General features: G+C 45.7%; 1 protein-coding gene across 3 annotated transcripts in view; it reads right to left on the bottom strand.

The window, feature by feature from the left end:
- Window positions 1-14,346, bottom strand: part of MIER1 (MIER1 transcriptional regulator) — a 66,352-nt gene that overhangs the window by 23,222 nt on the left and 28,784 nt on the right. For all 3 annotated transcript variants that reach the window (XM_053246563.1, XM_053246565.1, XM_053246564.1), the window contains exons 3-5: window positions 13,025-13,170; window positions 9,121-9,270; window positions 1,279-1,399 (exon numbers count right to left, since the gene is read on the bottom strand). In XM_053246563.1, coding sequence (XP_053102538.1) covers window positions 1,279-1,399; window positions 9,121-9,270; window positions 13,025-13,170 — 417 coding nt within the window. The remainder of the gene's footprint in view (window positions 1-1,278; window positions 1,400-9,120; window positions 9,271-13,024; window positions 13,171-14,346) is intronic.

The following is a 14,346-nucleotide window of genomic DNA, read 5'->3' as shown; positions in this document are numbered from 1 at the left end:
GATGCGGTGCGGCCAAGGTGGTGGCGGAGCCGCGGCCTCGGCTAGAGGAAGCAGAGTTAGCTGGCCCCAAAGGTCTACTAGCGCCCGTTAATTTAACGGGCTTAAAGTTACTAGTTACTTATAAAGCCCTTAACAGCTTGGATCTAAGGTATTTAAGAGAGTGTATTCTTTATCATGAACCCTGCCACTTACTGAGATCACGTGGAAGAGATTAGGTTACAGCTACCACCAGTTGTCCCTCTAATTTTTTTCATCTCTGCACAGGATGAGTTTTGTTCTGGGCAGCAGAATCAAGGCACTATCTGTGCACCTGCATTCAGAATGGGGCCTTCCTAATTTGACCTGAGCGGGATCTAAAATTATCTGAGCAGACATCAAAAAACTTGTGAGCACATGCACGTGCGCACGCATTAGAGGGAACAGTGGCTACCACCAGCTCATTTGGTAGCAATGCGAGACTGTGCCTTCTCTGTGGCTGCCCCAGGGCTTTGGAATGTGCTCCTTGTCAGTACAAGAGCTTCTCTATCTCTGGCTGCTGTTTTTAAAAAATCACATAATTCATATCCGTTTTCTCAGGCCTTTTGCTAAAACTATTTTAAAATGTTTTTTGTTAAAACTATTTAACATTTTATGCTTTTAAAATTGTTTTGTTTCGCATTTTAGTGAAAAACAAAGATGCTTTAGTGAAAAACAAAGTGGCAAGCCCACCCTGGCAGCTTAAAAAATATTCTGAAACATGGCACAGGACAGGGGAAGAATCACAAGTACCAGTGTGCACACAGAAGCCCTTCCAGGTATCCAAAGGAGATATCTGCCTTTGTGACACTAGATTTGCCCACATTTCTGCATATAAACATTTGGCTTTCTGGCTATTTTCTAACATCCAAGGAATCAACATATGTATGTGCATATTTTGCACCTGCCTGAATTTTCAGCATACATCATTTAAGTTTCTGGCCTTCACAAATGACTATGATACACACACAGCCCAGAATGGTTTCATAGCTTACTAACCATCACTACAGTCAAACCTTGCCCCCTTCTCTTTACAATGACAGTATTTGTTGAATGTATCTATCAGCGATATAAAAGCACGCATGCACACACCTTGCTACTTGCAAGCAGAAGATTTCTTTTGGCAGTTGTGAATGCAAACAAGGCTTAGCAGGATGGGAAGAAAGAAAGGTTAAGTTCATCTACTTTTTGATAAAGCAGAACATTAAAAAAAGAGTGAAAACATCTTTAGAGGGCAGTGCTTAGTGCTTGAGAAACACATACTTGCATCAAAGTATTTACACCGACGTGGGCGAATTATCTCCTGTACAACAGATGGTGCTGGATCATCATTGGAGGACTGTGTTTCATCCTCCTGACCAGATGAATCCTTTATGGCCTCCTCCTTATAGACAATGAAACAAACAAGGTTGCAGTTAGTCCAAAACTTTAAGGTTGGTGTTCTTGTTTTTTTCAGTATGTTCCCCACCCTGAAATAGTATTTCGGGTGTGCAAGCCAACTCTGTTTGAGCTGGGCCTGGTGAGTTCAGGACTGAGTCAGACTAGCCGAGACCAGTTTGAGTTTGAGCCGACCTGGGTCCGGTTCGAACTGAGCTGGCTCGGAGCCTTACTGGTAAAGGGTAATCTAATGAGGCACCGTTGGCCTTCCCGAGTAGCCTGGGCCACTGACAGCCTAGGCCTCTGCACATGTGTGGAGGCCATTTTACTGACCTCTGCACATGCACAGAGGTCAGTAAAATGGCTCCCATGCATGCACAGAGGCCCAAACTGGGCCACCGGCGGCCTAGGCTACTCAGGGGGAGGCTGGTGGGGGTGAGGGGAAAGCCACCGCCGGGGCTCCTAAGTACATACTGTATTTGATCCCCTCCCGCCCCTTCTATCTTAGGAGATCCCCCCCATTCCTCCCTGAACTGGTAAAGGCGAATCTTCACCGGATTCCTCTTTACCAGTATAACTCTGAGGCGGCCGAGCAGGCTTGTTTCAGACTCAAACCAGACCTGGCATGACTGGGCCAAAACCTGGCTTGAATCTGGTTCGAGCTGAACCTGCAAATCTGGTTTTGTGTACCCCTAGTAGTATTGCCACAGAGCAACAGTTTGCACATGACAAAACACAGAAGGCAAGATTTCTTAGTATGTCAGCTTGCCACATAGCTCTTCACCCATAACTCGTCCTATGGAACATACATTTTTGCAGCAACGTGGGCTGTTTTGTATCTACCTACAGGACTGTGCTAGATATACTGAAAAACTGAGAAACTCAAAATTTTATATTCAGGTTTCTCAAAGTCCAATACAGAATGTCATTCAACAGAATAGACAGAAGTGAAAGATCTGTTTATTACTCCACATTCCCCATTATTAAAAATGTGTCTGGGCAATTATAATGACAGGGTTTGCAAAAACCATTGTGATTCCTGATAAGCCACAAGGAGGAGAACCACAGCTCAGTGGTCAGTGCAGGTGCCTTTCACACACAAGTCCAAGGTTCAGTTCCTAATATCTCCAGGTGGAGCTAGGAAAGACCCCTGAAACTGACAACATGATCAGTGAAGACAGTACTAGCTAGATGCCCCAATGATCCAACTTGGTATAATCCATCTTCCTTAATCTGAAATTTTAATTTTAAGGGTCTCGAAACAGCAGATTAAACTTGCAGGAGAGTCACAGAAAGAAGAAATGCTCTACTAATATTTAGACCAGAAATACCTTATTTGCATATATGATTATTTGAGGGAAAAGGAACATTGGTGTTACCTGTGAAGGATTCTTTTTCCCCTGTGTCTGGAGCTCATCATTATGGCTTAAGTACAGAGAATGCTCTGAAGACAGAACTGACATAGCAGTTTTAACTTCCTGCCACCAGGAGGTGCCTAGATCCTAGTTCCAGGAGTGGAGAGAGGAGCAGCAGCAGTAAATACAGGAGAGAGCTCCCTAAACTTTAGAGAAAAATCAAGTATATACAATTTGAGAGAAATAAGGGCAGAGAGGTTAGTGAGATAGAAGTACCATATATAGGGAATAAGGACTGAAAGCAGGGGAAAACTGTCCACTAATAACCCCACAGAACTGACTCCACCCAAAAGGTTGCCCATAGTACTATCCAATGGTTGTAAGATAAGGTAATGTCCACGTACATCCAGGCGGGTATGATGAGCTCCAGACATAGGGAAAAAGAAGCCTTCACAGGTAAAACTAATGTTCCTTTCCCCGCTGTGCTAGAGCTCATCATTATGGGACATGCCTAAGTCACCAAAACGTGGGATGGAGATGTACCTATACAACCTGTTGAAGCATGCAGCATCTGAAAGCCACCTGTGGTGCACTGAAGAAAAACCTTAGTGCTGAATGAAGGGAGTGATAAGAGGACCAAGTAGTAGCTTTGCAAATGTCAGATAACGGCACCTGGGACGAGTCAGCCTCCGAGGTTGCGGTACTGCACGTAGAGTGAGCTGTGATTCCCCCTAATACTGGGAGATTAAGGGTCTTGTATGTAGTGCTGGTTGTAATGCAGGGAGATTGAGGGTATTGTATGTAATGCCCTGAGCCAATGACCCAATGTGTCTTTAGATACTTTTTTACCTAGAGAGGAAAGATGGAAAGACACAAAAAGGGAATCAGATTTGTGAAATTCTGCTGTGTGATGAAGATAGGTGAGCAGAGCCTTGTGCACATCCAGTTTATGCCAAGTCTTCTCTTTGCTGTGGACAGACACTGGACAGAAAGAGAGGACGACTATGTCCTGGGAGCGATGGAAAGTCAAATTGACCTTAGGGATGAATGTGGGATCCATATTCAACACCACAGCCTCTGGCTGGAACAGGCACAATTCCTTGCGGGCCGACAGGGCTCACAACTCTGAAACCCTGCAGGCCAATGTGACGGCCACCAGGAACAGGACCTTGTAAGAGAGAAGTTTGAGACTGATGTCTGACAGGGGCTCAAAGTGGGGTTGAGTCAGTGCGTTCAGGAACTTATTCAGTTTTCAGGATGGAAAACACAGGATAGGGAGAGGCACGAGGTTAGAGGCTCCTTGTAGGAAGCAAGAGGTGTGAGAGTGAAGGGAAGATAGGCCAGGTTCTAGTAAGTTGAAAACAGAGGACAGCACCAAAGCCTGGCATCTAAGGGTACTGGGCCTAAGGTGAAAGTCTACACCTGCCTGAAGGAAGTAGAGGACATGACGAAACCCTGTGGTGAGTGGATTTAAATGCTTCCTGTGGGTACTGAAAAATGCCACCCATGTAGCCTGGTAGATCCACTGGATGGATGGTCAGTGGGAGGCTAGGATGGTATCTTGGACCAGGGCCGAATACTCCTTGGCCACTAGCCTGTTGCATTCAACATCCAGGCGCAGAGTTAGAGCCATCCTGGCTCTGGATGTAGAATGGGCCCCTGAGATAGAAGGTTCTCGTGTACTGGGAGATGCCACAAAGGCCATGTGGACAGGTTGACTAGATCGGAAAACCATGGCCTCCTGGGCCAATGAGGGGCAACCAGGATCAGGTGGGCCCACTCTCGGTAGGCTTTCTGATGACCTTGTTGATTACGCCCATTGATGGAAAGGCTAAGAGAGACCTTTGGGTCTCTTCTGCCGCTGGAGAGTGTTATCCTGAGAAGAAGTGCGGGACCTGGCGATTCCGAGGAGAGGCAAAAAGATCCACTAGAGGCTCGCCCAGGTGTGCTGTGATCAGCTGGAAGACCTCTGGATGGAGGGCCCATTCCACCAGGTCCACCATCCTCAACTTAGCCAGTCGGCTTGCTCATTCTCTGTTTCGCTTAGGTGTTCTGATTTGATGAACAGCAAGTGAAGTTTCACCCACTGAAAAAAGGTGGTCAAGTTCTTCCATCAGTGTTTGTGACCTCATGCCCCCCGTCAGTTGATATGAGCCTTTGTGGTGATGTTGTCCATCCTGAGGAGCACATGCCGTCTCTGAAGAAGATATTGGAATTCTAACAGGGCAAGTCTTGCTGCTTTGAGTTCCAAGTAGTTTATGTTCCTGTTTGTGTCTACTTGTGACCATGAGCCCTGGGCTGGAATGCCTAGGCAATTAGCATCCCATCCCTTCAAACGGGAATCCGTGATCACTGTGATCTGTTTTGGAATGGTTAGTGGTAGGTTGTTGCTCATAGCCGGAGACATCCACCATTCAAAGGACCAGCGTACCTTCTTGGGAAGAGCCACCTGTTTGTGCATACCTGTTATGATGTTATCTTGATGTGGCAAGAGGAGACACTGTAAAGGGCGGGAGTGCCACCTGGACCAGGGCATGCATTCCATGCACGCTACTATGGATCCCAACACTTGTGAGAGGAGCATGAGGTCCGCAGTCTGGGATCGTAGGAGTGGTTGAAGAAGAGACACGAGTTTGTTCCTCCATTCCTCAGGTAGAAAGACTGAGTCCTGTGCTATGTTGAATACTGCCCCAAGGTGTTGAAGCATCTAGACAGGTGTCAGGTGGCCTTTATCTATGTTCACTATAAAACCGTGGTCTCTGAGGCACTGAAATGAGTGGTGAACTGCTCTCTTGGTTTGTCAGAGATATGGAACCCAGATGAGAAGGCTGTCGAGGAATGGGTAAATATGCACCCCCTGAAGGTGTAGGTATGCAATCAGTGTGACCGTGATTTTTGTGAATACCCTGGGTGCTGAATCCGCTAGAGTTCACCATTAGGGCCTCTGCCTTGGCTAGCTTATTAAAGCGAAGCTTGACATTTTCAAGAGGGAGCAGGGCTAAAAGCTCCTTGGCCCATAAGATTGAAGCCCAGGCAAAGACAGAGTTGGTAGTGGGGACATTTATGACTGATGCCAATGCCTCATGCACTTTCTTAAGGTAGGAATCACACTTCCTGTCCTCAGGAGATCTTAATTGATCTTGTCTCTCAATAGTTAGAACCACCAGACACCATCTGGGTGACCGGGGAGTCAATGCAGGGTACTGCCAGGAGGGAAGTTACATCCTGGGGCAGGGAATAGTGTTTTTTGGGATAGCTGCCTACTAGCCTAGAGGAGGCTGGTTGCTGCCATTCTGCCAGCATGACCTTACAAAAACTGCTGGGGAAGAGGACCAGGGGAAATGGGGAGTCGGCAGCAGGGAATACATTTTGATCCAAATTGGTAGCCTCTTTTATTGATTCTGCCAGGGCCACATAATTGATGGTTCTTTTAGCTTTCGCTAATAGGATATCGAAATCAGAGGGTGAAAAAAGGCAAGCAGATAGTATAGATGGCTGAGTTACCTCCTCCCCCAATAGTTCCCCTTCTTCCTTGTCAGATCCATCTAGAGGGTGTGTGTGTTTGAATCAGGGTTGGACTCTGGTTCGGATGTTGGCTCGATAGGCACTTGGTCTCTAGGCTTATCCAAGGGGGGGAGGCATTATAGGTTGGGGTAGAGGTGGAAGTGTTGCATGGGGCAGGTAAATTGGGTGCACAAGGATTAGATGGAAGAGGACGGGGATGTTTGGGAGGGGAGGGGGAATCAGAAAAGGAATAATGATGTTTTTTCCTTTTAGGTTTGGTCCCCAATTTTTGTTGTAGGAAAAGGCCGAGCTCAGATGGTGGAATAGCTTCCCTCTGTGGACTAGAATTGGGAGAGAAAGACAAACATTTTCTGGGTAGTCTGGGACTCATGGGTACAGTGGGTGCCCCTGGGTCTTGAGGTGGCCTTGCAGGTGGCAAGTTTAAGGCATTGCGCAAGGCTGAGCCACCCTCCCCCATAAGTAGTCTTAGCCAATCAGCTACGTCAAGTGGCACAGTTAATAGTGGCCCTGGAACAGGGTTCATGGTGTTACTGGGATTTGTGGTTTGCTGCTCGGGCCTGCTGGTGGAGCATCCAGTGACATTCCCAAAAAAGCCTCTATAGGAGGAGCTTAGTTTTGGTCACCAGCAGGGTGATTTGGCTTGTCTGGCCCAGTTGGATTTGAGGCCAAGCCATCCTTCTCATAAGTGTTGGATTTTGGTGCAGGGGCACAGCGCAGAGCAGTCGGTTCCCCCTGGACACCAATCACCCCAGATCTGATGTTACTGGATGCCAGAGAATTGTCTGCAGGGCCCTGGCCATCTGCCCCCCTTTTGCTGTTCTGCCGCTTTTGGGGAGTGGTTTGGTGCGCCTGCATAAATGTTTAATGATAAGGCGCTTGCTAAGGAGCAGGCAAGTGGGCGATCTTTTTCTTTTTTGGCACCTGAGTGTCCTCCTTGAGGTGCTTGGATTTTTTTGGAGGCATTTCATGCATCCCCCACCACCTCCGCAAAGGGAAGGGGACCAGGGAGAGCTTGGGAGAGCAATGTTGCCCTAATGGGCTGCCTGAGGGTGGGCTTTGTAGTTGCGGAGGGACCTTCTGAAAGGAACACGCCCCCAAGATCCTCAGCTTGTGCTCTTTCAATGACTGGAGGAAAGAGAAATCAAAGACTCAAAGGGCTAAGCTGAATTGGTCAAACTGGAAAAGAAAAAAGATTTTTTGGAGATATTTTTTCAATAAAAACAATGAGCCTAGGTCACTCCTTTCCCACCCTGGCACACTAAGGGGAATTGAGCGGGGTGTGGCGGGGGAGATAGGAGGAGAAAAGAAAATATAAGAGCTGAAGACCTAAATTTGCAAGAGCTCCCCCCACATACTGCCTTCCGAGCGAAGACAGGACTAGAAATGGGGTCTAGGTGCCTCCTGAGAGCAGGAAACTAAAATTACAATGACGCCAGTCCTGTCTTCAGAACATGCTCCGTACTTAACCTATAATGATGAGCTCCAGCACATAGGGAAAATATTCTAAGTTAAAAAAAACACGATTAGAAATAAATGCAGATTATAGGTAATGAATAAACAGTCCCTCTCTTTTCTGCCCTTAAGGGTCAGTAGCTCTTTAAAGGGTAAATGAGAGAGCTTACATACATGACACCCTGGGTAATTGTGGCCTCTTAGAGCAATATATACGATTGTTAAATTATGATCAGGCAAAAAAGATCATTACACAGAGGGTAAGAGACATAGAAGGAGTGATCTTAACCTGATTGCTTCCAGATATAATTATCTCAGCTTTTCAAATTACCCGAGGCCAGCTGCGTACCTTACACATTTGCCTACACCCAGGCTGAGAAGGGTCTTCTCTCAGGCCCGTTTTAATGTCCTCCCTTCAGCTGTGTTGGAGGGCAGATTTCGAGGGATCCCCTTGGAGTAACGTATGTGCCCATGTGGAGCTGCTGAGGTGGAAACATTAACCCATACTTTGTTTAACTGCCCTTTCTATGATATTGCCCGTTACATTCAGATCGCCCCCTATCAAAAGAAACATTTGGATTGGTCTGAGGAACATTTTATTGTTCATTTTATTGAACATTTTTTAGGAGATAGGCATGAAGACGTTACCCATAGGATTGCTTGCTTTTGCATGGAGGCATGTAAAATAAGGTATCTGCAAACTGGTTTTTAAATTTTAACCTATGTTATTGCATTGTACTGTATTACTCTTTGCTGTAGTGTTTATTTGGTCATTGACCGTAAATAAATTAGTTCTGAGAGAGCTTACATATGCATACACAGTCATGCCCACTGTGCTGTTTGCTGCCATGGGATTGTGCATAGAATCCGTCTCAGCTTTACCCCTGCCTTTTAGTCCTTAAGAGCAAAAAGCACCCCTCAGGTTCAAACTCTAATCTTAATCAAGGCATGTATATTCTAGTCACCATTAAGGCATGCAAATTCAAGCTGAGTGCAGGCAGAAGTTAGATCAGGATGTATTGGCAGATTTCTGGGTGATCTGCAGTAGCCTGGCAAGGGTTTCTAACAAGGAAAAGTTAAAAACCCATAACTAGGCTGTTTAAATGAAGGAAGCTTTAGAAAAAACCAAAGTGCGTGTAAGGGCTGTAAGGTAAAAAAATAACTCCTAGACCAAGCATATGCTCAGAGACATATGTTCCTTAATTCCAAGTGTTTGTTCACCTACTGAGCCATTATTTTGCACCCGTTTCCTGTTGATGGACCTTGGGGTTGTAGTAAAAAGCAAAAATAGATCACACAAGTTTGAAATCTACCCGTGTTCCAGCTTACCACAGGTACATGACAGGAAGCACGCACCAATACAAACCAACATTTCAAGATAACAAGTCTCACTCACTTTATTTTCTCCACTGCAGCCACTATTGTTGTCATTATCTTCAACTTCACCATCCTCCTCTTCATCCTCCTCCTCTTCCTCTTCCGGGAGTGGTACAGTACCATCATATCCATAGAGGCTAAGAAGTTCATGAATTGGCATATCACCCTCCTAAAATAGATTAAGAGAGGAAATTGAAAATTATTTCACTAATCTATAAAATATTTGCAGTAAGTTATTTTCTATCTGTGTTCAACTAAGTCAACAGTAGCAACTGACTTCTAGAGAGTTGATGCTAGCCCATCCATGTGGTTCTGACTCCAAACTCTATTTGCTCTTTAGGACAGAATAAGCCACTAATATATTCTGATATGGCAATGGCATGATAATCCAAGATCCAAAGAAAGCAAGGGGATGCAATTCTTTCCTCTAGAACTCTTTGTGTTCTGTGGATTTGGTGGTGGAGGGTGGGTGGGTGGGGTGGTAAACAGAGAGACTGCTGGCACTTCATTGAACTTGATAGTGGCAGGCAAGGATAGGTTCAGTAATTAGTTGCAAGACATCACAATGTGTGTATGAAACAATGTTTAGAATGATTAGAATAAGGGGAAGATCTGTTTTGTACAATGCAACAAATATGTTTATCTTCAGTCATCCAGTTTAAATATATATATGTATATGCACAGCCAGCTGTTAAGAGCTTATCTTTTAACATGTACTGGAGGTTTTTTTTTTGCTGTTACTGAGTTAGTAATAGGAGGAGTTACCAAGATAGCATAACATTTACCTATCCCACCCCCAACCACACACACAATGAAGACTAGCAATGAACAATCTTTCCTATTAGATTCATAAGCGGCGGGCGGGGGCTGTGCCGTCGAGTCGGTGTCGACTCCTGACCACAGAGCCATGTGGTTTTCTTGGTAGAATTCATGAGGGGTTTACCATTGCCATCTCCCATGCAGTATGAGATGATGCCTTTCAGCACCTTCCTATATCTCTGCTAGTAGTGTGCCCGAACCGGTCTGGCGGCCATTCCAAAGAATGGCCGAACTGCCGGACCGGTCCGGCCCTGCCTGGTTCGGGTCCAGGTGGGGGGTATGCCTTTAAGGGCGGGAGGGCTTGCTTAGCCCTCCCGCCTCCTTGCCCCCGCCAGCGCCCGTATTTTCTAGTATAGGGGCGCTGGAAACCAGCCGCCCCCCCGCCGCCGCCACTGCCGCCGCGGCGAAAGAACTCCCAATGCCAGCCCTCCCTCCCTCCCAGCTAGCTGCCCGCCCGCCCGCCCGCTCACCCGATAGGAAACGAGAGGAGCTCCGGCACAGAGCTCCTCTCGTTTGGAAGGCCTCCGGCATAATGTTGTTTTGTGCGTGCGCGCCGCAAGGCACGCCGTTCGCCGGAGGCCCGGTCTACCCTCCGGGAAAGGGCCGGGTAGACCAGGCCTCCGATTGCTGGGTAGACCGGGCCTCCGATCGCCGGAGGCCCGGTCTACCCAGCGATCGGAGGCCCAGTCTACCCACCGGGAAAGGGCCGGGTAGACCGGGCCTCCGATCGCTGGGTAGACCGGGCCTCCGATCGCCGGAGGCCCGGTCTACCCAGCGATCGGAGGCCCGGTCTACCCGGCCCTTTCCCGGCGGGTAGACCGGGCCTCCGGAGAATGGCGTGCCTTGCGGCGCACGCACAAAACACCATTATGCCGGAGGCCTTCCAAACGAGAGGAGCTCTGTGCCGGAGCTCCTCTCGTTTCCTATCGGGTGAGAGGGCGGGCGGGCGGGCAGCTAGCTGGGAGGGAGGGAGGGCTGGCATTGGGAGTTCTTTCACCGCGGCGGCAGCAGCGGCGGGGGGGCAGCTGGTTTCCAGCACCCCTATACTAGAAAATACGGGCGCTGGCGGGGGCAAGGAGGCGGGAGGGCTAAGCAAGCCCTCCCCGCCCTAAAAACAAGGCCCCCCTTCGGTGCCGGTCCGGACTTCTCCGGACCGTGCACATCACTAATCTCTGCTGCCATATAAAGGAGTTTCATAAGCATGTTAGAATCTGGGGTTGTTGTTTTTTAATGTGAATGAAGAAGTTAGAGTAAAACAGAGGGAAAAGAATGAAGCAAATAAAAGAAAACCAAACTTCGTTTTGTTTTTCAATTTGTGATTTCTAAGGTGTGTATATGATGATTTATAAGATAGTGGTTCAAGGTTTTTCACACCAAGAAGAAAATGTTTTGCTTTCAAAACGCTGCAGAATAAGTGCAACGTCTACAACCAGCTGAGAGGAGAGCTGGTCTTGTGGTAGCAAGCATGACTTGTCCCCATAGTTAAGCAGGGTCTGCCCTGGTTGCATATGAATGGGAGACTTGATGTGTGAGCACTGCAAGATATTCCCCTCAGGGGATGAAGCTGCTCTGGGAAGAGCAGAAGGTTCCAAGTTCCCTCCCCTGGCATCTCCAAGATAGGCCTGAGAGAGATTCCTGCCTGCAACCTTGGAGAAGCTGCTGCCAGTCTGTGAAGACAATACTGAGCTAGATAGACCAATGGTCTGACTCAGTATATGGCAGTTTCCTATGTTCCTAATATATTCTTAGCTGTAGATTGCATGTCATTTTATTAAATACTGTATAGATGACAGATGGTTAATTTCGTTCAAACACATGACAACTAAATGTAATCCTTTCATCATCTTATATCACCAGCACTGTTCTCTATACTGAACAAGCTACCCACTATAAAGTTGACATATGCAACCTCTTGGACACGTACTAGTGCCTTGTCTGTACCAAGCTTTCATTAAGAGTCACTGCCTTCTTTGTCGATTTCATGAGCAGCTGAAATCCAACTGGCACTACAGTTAGCATTAAGAAGTTGTGATATCTTGAAGAGTTACAGATGTCCCTGCTGCCACATACCATACTAAAATTTGCGGGGGTGGGGGAATGTGTTTGTGCACACCTTTTTTTAAAAAACATGTAAAACCTGGCAAAAGAATCTGGAAGCATTTCATTACATTGTTCATTTCCCCATCACACTGACTTCCCAACCAGACTTACTTTGACCATCTCTTTGAAGAGTAAAGGTACCAATCTAACTGAAATAATTACACTTACTCACACACACACACACACACACACACACACACACACACACCCAAGAGTTAGACAGCCAAACTAGTAACCTTCAAATCTGCATCCCTATCACTTGGTACAAAAATTGTTAATTTCAGATCACTATATAAATAACCATGTAAAGATAAAAACTCAACTGTTACAAGATAGAAGATGACCCAAATGTCTTAGAGGCAAATATTATTTTACATTGAACAGCCTGTGAATGTAGGATACATAGTATAAAACCCTTACTTTCCACATCCCTTATTTTTAGCTACTCAGAAATCCATGACCATGCTGGAGCCTATGGAAATGAATCTCTACCTACTACCACATAACTTTATGCCTATTATTCTATTGAGCCAGAGTAGGGAAACAAGCTATTCAATATGTACCAAGCAATCTTTGCTTAGTTGTTTCTTGCTCTCTTTTTACTGACCAGCACTTAACATGTCACTACAGAATATGTCTGCTGAGACTCTTCTCCTACACAATTCCTCATGTATCTCTTTGGTTGAGATGAAGAAACTTCATCATAAACACCTCACAGAAACTTCATCATAAACACCTCACACAGATAAGATCCGCTGCTAAATCAGTGACATATATTTGGGCAGTGCTCACAATGTGGGCTACATATGGCGGGATCATTCTTGAGAATCTTTATGTGTTCCACCTATTTGACAGACTAGCACTTCTGCTATAATTCTGAAAGTTAAATATAAATCCAGGTAATAGAATGACAAGTTATTTCCCAGATTTTCCCATTCATTTGCAGTCAAAATGCAAGTAAATACAGTTTTAAGAGTTCTCTAAAAATATTTTCTAGCATTTACCCTTGTAAGATCTTCTATTTCAGAACTGAAGTTTGTTTCACCCTCCATCATTTCTTCTTCTTCTAATGTCCGCTCATCATCAAAATCATGAACCAGCATGTCAGCCGTTGGGTCAAATTCATGGTCATCTGATGTTGCTGACCCTCCTAGAATTTGATTAATATCTTCAGTGTTGATCACATCATAGACTGAAGAGTTAAAACCAAATGTGCCAATAATTCTAAAATCAAACTAATCAGAAACATTTCTAAGAGCCAAATCTCTGAACAAATAAAAGCCAATGATTCAAGAAAGATATTGCCGTACCTGAAGGATATAAATTCAGAAATTATAAAGGAGTGATAGAGGATTCTAAAGGCTTGTGAATTCTATCCTTTGCTCTAAAGCAAGATACAGATAGGATTTTAATTTACTTAATTGCTTCCCATAGTCAAATTATACTAAACACACCTTAGTATGGCAATGGAGAAGAAAACCATGCAAACAGAATGTTATTCTACTGACACAAAAGCTACTCCCAGCACAAATAATGGATGAGTTTAATATATATGTAATATATTTAAATATATATTGCACTTCTGCACTGATCGTGTAAAGAGGTTCCCAAGGGAGTACAAGGCACTTCCATTTGCGTGGGAGTGGGGTGGGGTGGTGGTGGTCACTGATTCCTGCCTCTCTGCTGCAGCCCCCATGCTGTGACCAACCCTCAGGAACAGCTGAGCAGGAGCAGGGGCAGAAAAGGAGGTAGAAAGCACTGCTATGCAAGTGGAATTCCCTTTGTGATTCTTTGGATAGAAGCCATCACACAGAGTTCTGATGGAGATGATCCTCAGGTCTTTGGAAAGAAACAGCACATGTCACTTCCCACCTTTCTTTCTGGCCTACATTTTTAAATAGGTAGTCTGATTTATGAGGAGCCCCATCCATTCCATCTGCCACCTGGATATTAGGCATGGATATGCTGCTACTGCCATCATAAGATGGACTGAGAATGTGCCACCGTTCCAACAAATATTTTGGAAGCATAAGCTTACTTCACTCCTCTGAACACACTGGTAAGGGATCAAAGCACTCTTATGATATTCAAATTTATATCAGACAACTCTGCACTTGCCAATATACAGTAGAGAGTGTCTTATATACTAGAGAAGGAACAAGGCAACTAAAAGCATGTTTAAATACTTGTCTAAGGAGAAGTCAGATACAGAACATTCTAAGCTGTTGGGCAAAACAGATATTCTGTTTGACTCCAAACAGAGGCTTTTGAGGGTGTCGGGCATTCTGATTCAGCAGCCTCCAACACCCACAGACCACATACGGAC

Source organism: Hemicordylus capensis, chromosome 4 (genome assembly GCF_027244095.1).
Source record: "Hemicordylus capensis ecotype Gifberg chromosome 4, rHemCap1.1.pri, whole genome shotgun sequence".
Lineage (NCBI taxonomy): Eukaryota > Metazoa > Chordata > Lepidosauria > Squamata > Cordylidae > Hemicordylus > Hemicordylus capensis.
This window is presented reverse-complemented; position numbering and strand designations above follow the sequence as displayed.